The sequence below is a fragment of the Primulina tabacum genome, chromosome 7 (assembly GCF_025594145.1).
Source record: "Primulina tabacum isolate GXHZ01 chromosome 7, ASM2559414v2, whole genome shotgun sequence".
Taxonomy (NCBI): domain Eukaryota; kingdom Viridiplantae; phylum Streptophyta; class Magnoliopsida; order Lamiales; family Gesneriaceae; genus Primulina; species Primulina tabacum.
Genome location: NC_134556.1, coordinates 38,052,807 through 38,059,898, shown reverse-complemented (window position 1 = coordinate 38,059,898; position 7,092 = coordinate 38,052,807). Strand labels below are relative to the sequence as shown.

The 7,092-nt window shown below is 33.7% G+C and overlaps 1 protein-coding gene across 1 annotated transcript; it reads right to left on the bottom strand.

Annotated features, from left to right (window-relative positions):
• Nucleotides 1–3,864: 3,864 nt before the first annotated feature.
• Nucleotides 3,865–6,220, bottom strand: LOC142551763 (putative L-type lectin-domain containing receptor kinase VI.1). The gene has a single exon (XM_075661151.1). It carries the CDS (start codon nt 5,995–5,997, stop codon nt 3,958–3,960), a length of 2,040 nt encoding a protein of 679 aa, XP_075517266.1. The 5' UTR covers nt 5,998–6,220; the 3' UTR covers nt 3,865–3,957.
• Between the last annotated feature and the right edge of the window lie 872 nt (nt 6,221–7,092).

Genomic DNA, 7,092 nt, shown 5'->3' with positions numbered 1-7,092 from the left:
CAACATCCAAGTAACCCAATTTCATAAATTGATCAAGAAAATTCTTTATTGGGCCCAACTTGGTAATTCATTTACGGATTTGGGCCTAACGAGTTGGGCGGGTTTGATACCATCTAAAAAACTATATCGAAAAAGAAATAGGAAAATTCATTCGGGCTATTATTTAAATTTTAATATTATTAAGTCATATCATGTGACATGTAAGCCATGGACAGAAACTATTCGGTTAATTTACACACCAAATATGCCTAGAAATTAATGAGTTTTATGAAATAATTTTTTTGAAAACATAAATATGATTTCTCTCTTTCCAGTTGAAATAGATTTTTGGGTGAGAAAGATAATGTTTTGATTGAGATATAATAGACTGCATACAAGCTAAAAGTATTTTTCCGTTTAGGCGAAGGAGGAAATCTCCGATGTCGCTCGAATTGAAGGGTGGAGTTAGATGATTGTCGCCGATGGATTTGAAAAATGGCAAGTTCTGAGAAGATAATTGTTCAAATGCTTAGAAATTTATTTGTAGTTAAAAAAATTAGTTTAGATGATATTTTTAGTTTTATTTGATATTAAAAATTGGACAAAATGAGTACAATAATTGTTTTTCCAGTATTATCATAGCCAATAAATAGACATCACAAAGACTGTAAACATTGTGTGCTAGTCACTACTAGGTCCAAATTGAATCAACTTGGAATCCAAAGCTAGCCCGTTATATTATGGACCCAGAGTTTCATACAAATATAAACGTATCACTTGGCGGCTGTGCGAGAAAACTTGAACTAAGACATAGAGATGGTAAATATGAGAGGGAGCAGAAGAAAAAACTTAGTGTTGTCATATCCTCGGTTGAGGCATGAACAACTTTTTCCAAATGAGAATGTGAGGAACTTGACCCTACAACAGTTAGGACAATTTATTACCAAAACAGTAGAAAATTCTATGACAAGATCGATGGAAAGAGAATGATGAGAACACCGAGGGGTCATCAGAGTCGGGTTGAAGTTACGCAACACTGCCAAGTGGAGAGAATCCTGATATAGAAGATATGTGGAAGGAGATAAGTAGGGATGTCAATGGACCGGGGCGGTGGCGGGTTTGTCATCCCCATCCTCATCCCCATCTCCGAATTCAATCCCCACCCTCATACCCGTTCCAATCCCCGTTTTTTCGGGTTCGGGGAATCCCCAAACCCGAAACTTCGAGGATCAACTTCCCATCCCCGCCCTCATCCACGTTTCAAAAATATTAATATTACAAGACGATAACGAATTCGGAGATTTTCTCAAACCAAAACTTATTATTATCTATTATTATTAGAGATAATATTAATATTAATATCAATAGCAATATTAATAATAATAAAATTGTTAATATTTAAAAAAATAATATTATTATTATATTATTAATATTAATAATACTATTATTTTATTATTGATATTATTTTCGGGGCGGGTTCGGGGATTTCGAGGATGGGGATAGTAATCCCATACCCGCCCGAATTACATCGGAGATTTAAAAAAATATCCGAACCCGAACCCAAACCCGAAAAAATCGGGATCCCCATCCTCGTTTCGAGTTTTTCCCGCGGGGCCCCAAACCCGCGGGGAAAGTTGTCATCCCTAGATATAAGAATTTTGAGAAATAGGTTTGGAAACATGGATCCAATGCCAAAGAGAGAGAAAGTAATTTTTTCCACGTCATCTTAAAAGAAAAGTTTCCTTTAAGATTCAGACAATTAAGCATAAGAGAATACGATTGACATACCAATCATGAGGAACACTTGAGAAGATTTTAGAATGCAACTGTAATGACCCGATTAATTATATGTTATTTGTCAATAATAAGTTATAAGCTAGATAATTAAATTGGTCTTTTAAAATACGTATTAAAAAATATTGGTTTATAGACGATATTAACATGCATGTTTAAATTTTATACCATACAGGAACTGATATAAAATAGATCGGGTCAAATTTTAAACCCGAGAAGATAAAGACACACAAAATTAGTACACACACACACACATATATATATATATATGTATATATATATTAATATCATCATCGTCGTCGTCATCATCATCATTTGTTTCTCTCTTACAACCCATAAATCCATCTTCTCCAAACCTTTCCACCATTTTTAAAACTTTGATAGCCGATTGTGGCTACACAAGTTGCTGAAAAATTTAACTAAATATATGGTTCGAAAGCTCTCGACTTCTATTGATACCTCTTTTGCTGGGTAAAATTGCGACTCTCGGAAAACCATCGGAAATCGTGGCTCAAAACTCAAAATTGATGGAGAGGTTTTGTTCCTTATGTCGTAAGATTTGTTTTGATACAAAATTTTTGTAGAAAACTCGTGACTCGATTTTCTGTGTGATTCTGAATGTCTTATCCAGCGAGTTCACCACCTGTTGCCAATGAGGGTTCGATTTCGGCCTGGGTTTAGCGAGTGTCAGATGGCTATGTCGGGATACCCTCTCAGCCTTGGTCAAGCAGCGCCTTTAGCTGTGTTTTGATGTATCACGTGTCTTTGACTTGAGTGTCAGATAGGATATATGACTATGTCGGGATACCCTCTCATCCCCTTGCTAATGGTTTATTCACGATTTCAAACTTACACAAGGTAAGGTGTCTGAATTCTGATTATTCTCATCCATCAAAATTGAACCTTACATTTTTAATAAGTATAATATAATAACAAAAAAAAAAAAACTCAAATTTTATTGTTTTTATCAACGACAATTAATGCATAATACTCGGTCCACATAATTTGCATTACTTTGAAAAATCAATCATTTCATTTTTTTCTCGATCTGTCCGAGGGAGGAAAATAGTTTACTAGGTCCACGATATTTAAATTTAAACAAATAAATATATTTTATTATTATTATTATTATTAAAATCTCTATAATAAATAGAAAAAAATAAGTCATGGTGATTTATTCATTTATTTTTTAAAATTTTAGTGTTCTTTTTCTTGTTTTTTTTTTTCATTTAGTAATTTTGAATTATAGTATAGCCCTCATTAATTTTTACAAGTATGAGATAATCTATATTTAAATATACTCATTTAAAATTTCACGACTCGTCATTAATTTTTAAAATTATGAGATCATCACTATTTAAATGTAATATAAATTAATTTTTTTTAAAAAAATTATATGAGAACGTAAAGACGTTAATGCATAAATATATATAGATACAATATGTCAAAACACACGCCTTGAGGTGCGTGTAGGTGAAATATTAATTTTTTATAATAAAATTTTAGTATGTTGTAAAAAATCAATGATAATTAAAATAAATAAATAAGATAATAGGAAGGAAGTTATGAGAAGTTAATTAAGTTTTAGATATGTGAAATTATAACGTAGTCAATTCTAATTTTTTCCATCTTTCTTATTTCGGCACGAGCATGACATCATATTTTCCCCCAAATTCGCCTTACATTGTATTTTATATGTAAATTTGATTTCAGTACATATATTAGTAATTTCAAGCACATCTTTCAATTTTTTTTGCTATATTTTACTCAACTAACTAACTATTGTGGATGTGATAAATAATGTTGTAATTTGTTGGATATCGTTTCAGAGTAGGTCTCTTTTGAGATGGTATCACTAACTTTTATTCGTGAGATGAATCAACTATTCCCATGTTTATAATAAAAAATAATAATTTTGTCACTTTTCATAAGTGATTCAATAGAATATATGTCTCATAAAACTGAGTCATGAGATCGTCTCACATGAGTTTTTGTGATTGTTTTATATGTAAAAAATCACGATTAAATCGGTTATTTGAGAAAATCCTTATTTTACATGTAAAAACACATAACTAAACTAATTATTCATGAGAGTTGTAATGTTGTATTTCTGAGTTATCAACAATAATTACATACCTTAAAATTTGTTATCGATTGAATCATATGATTCTGCTAACAAATCATTTATCTACCACTGTGAAAAGAACTAGCAGATATTCTCCCTACAGAAGAAGAAGAGTTGTACACTGAAGCGATAAAGCTATCACTGAAACCCAAACTCAAAAATCTTGATGTAATTTCATCGACTCTCCTTGAGCCAGCTGAACTTAAATGGTCGAAAACTGGTAGCGCTTCATCCCTATTCAGATACCTCGTCACTTGCCTCACATTAGGCCTTGCTTCTGCCCTTGGGTGAGAGCACAAAAGACCAAGTCCCAGTACTATCTCCATCTCTTCACTAACGTAATTTGACCCCAATCTAGCATCAACCGCATCATAAATGTTACCCACTTGCATACACTCCACCACCCAATCCACCAGTATCACGTTTCGAGCCGCCTCGCACACCACCGGTGCCCGCCCGCAAGCCACCTCAAGAAGTAGAATCCCGAACGCGAAAACATCCGTGCTCGTTGAGGCCTTCCCAGTTCGAGTTAGCTCTGGTGCAATGTAGCCTATTGTGCCCACCACGTTTGTTGTGTGCGTGTTTTTCCCATGATCGTATAGTCTCGCTAGCCCAAAGTCTCCTAGCCTTGCGTTCATGTCCGAATCGATTAATACGTTGCTCGATTTCACGTCACGATGTATGACCACTTGTTCCCACTCCTCGTGTAAGTACAGTAGCCCGGATGCAATGCCTTTGATGATATTGAATCTTTGTTCCCAGTTCAAGAAAATGTTGCCATTCTTTGAGTTATTGTACAACAAAGAATCCAGGCTTCCATTTGGGACATAGTCGTAGACTAGGAGAAGATCTTTCTTGTGCTTACACCAGCCCTGAAGATTCACTAAATTCTTGTGCCTTAGTCTTCCAAGGCTCTCAATTTCTGCAGCGAACTCCCTCAATCCTTGCAGTGAATTGTTAGACATGATCTTCTTCACGGCGATCTCAGTCCCATTTGTTTGTAAAACACCTCGGAACACTGAACCAAATCCTCCAATTCCAATAATTTCACTCTCCTTAAACCCTTTAGTTGCCTTGTAAAGGTCCCTGTAACGGAATCTACGGGGACATTCCAGTTCCCAATCCTCCAAATGTTCAAACTCCATCACTCTCCTATACACAAGTATGCTCCCTAAAGCTATCAACAGTAAGAAAATCATAACAGAAAAGGTCACAATAAGTGCCTTTTTCAACTTAACATTAGATGTAGAAGGTGATTTCGAATTGGGCACGATAGGAAGCCTGTCAATATTGAGTGGATCAGCCATCCCATTTAGCTTGAAACTCCATCCCAGGATGTAATGAGAGCTGAATTTTTTTCCTGTGGCAGCCGAAAATCCAGCATACATCTTATCCTTCACAACATTCGACAAGTCAATGGGTTCAGACAACAAAGACTCGATTGGCTTGGAAGAATTTATAGGGGCAAGTGTTACATTCAAAAGTCTCTTCACCCCATCATACTCAATCCAAGCCTGTGTAGGCTCTCCACTCTCCAAGTCAATCTCCTCCTTTGCTCTAGTCCCATTCTGAGAGTACGTAGCCGCATCGGAAGCTATTGGTTTCATCCCATTAACGTTGATTCCGACATGATTCGCATCTCCATCTGACTCTTCGTTATATCCATTCACCGTATCGAATTCCACAAGAAAGATATGGTTTGTTGGGTTCCTATCATTCGTCGAGTTGAAAATTCCCAAATAATGATCTCCCTCCGCGCCAGGAAAGCCCGGTGATGGAGACAATGTGAAGGCAAACCCAAAGCCTCCACGGCTCGCGTAATCAGGCAGGATTTGGAAGACGAAATATGTGGAGAATGAAGAAGCATTGGGGCTGTTATTGAACATGGGAACTGAATCGCGATGAAACGCATGGCCTATACGATTTGGTCTTTTGTCTGTGAGTCTTAGAGCTCCACTCGCCTCTACGGAAGCTGACCCATCTGTAGTAACATCCGATGTATTGAATCCTTCGTAGACAAACTCCAAAGATTGGGAAATCAAGAAAGAGTTGCAGAGGATTATGAAACATAGAATTAAGAAATGGGAAGATAGAGCCATGGAGCAGAGAGGTGGTGGCGGCAATAATTTGGTTGAATTAATTACTATAAACTACTATAAATAGCGGATTCAGACCGGGGAGAAGATTAATTGATTGTAAGGAGTTGAAAAGTCAAAACTAATTGACCTAGACATGGTCAAGTATGCGATATTATTGCAGCTGCGTTAGTCCGAGACTGCAATTTCGGAGCTACGGCGTCTCTTTTCCCCGACTTGGTAAGTGTGATTCACGTTACACTGTTTTCATCCACTTGTCATGTCATATACACGTTAAATAATGAATCATGATTATTCATCTATGTATCATGATTAAATAAGTAATTATAATTTATTCATCTATAATCTCAATCATCAAAATACAATACTGTAACCCGACAACTTTAATTAATATCTTCTTCATTTATTACAAAATATCATAAAAATTATTCTAAGTAAATCTGCACCACATATTTGAATTTTGTAATCATTATATAAATATATATAATATTTGTCATATTTGAAATTTTCGAAAAAAAAAATTGTTGTATAAAAATATATTTATTAATATATTAACTTATCGTATTAAATATCTGAAAATAAATAAAAATAAAAATTTTTTATTTAATAATTTTTGTTGATTATATGATTTCATTTAATTTTGAGCTTCTCTTTTAAATCAAACAACTCTTATAAATTGAAAATAATTTTGATTTAATTGTTCAGTATTATTTGATGAAATTAAAAATAATAATAACACATGCAACGCGTGTGTATCTTTACTAGTATTTATTAGTTTTCAACACCATCTATCATATTAAATAAAATATAATTTTTTATATAGTATTACGTCTTCCGACTTTTTTAAAAAGTGTCATGTGATTTTAGTTATCGATTATCCGTAAATTTCTGTTATTATTATTATTATTATTATTATTATTATTATTATTATTATTATGTATCTTAATTAAAACATTAATAAAATTTTAAAGATATTAAAATTTTTAATCAAAATTGATTCATCTAAGGAACAATAAAAATTTTGATTTTTTGTAAAATATTTATTTATATTTTAAAATTTTGAATCACAAAATAATATATATTTTTTGTTATGTTTTT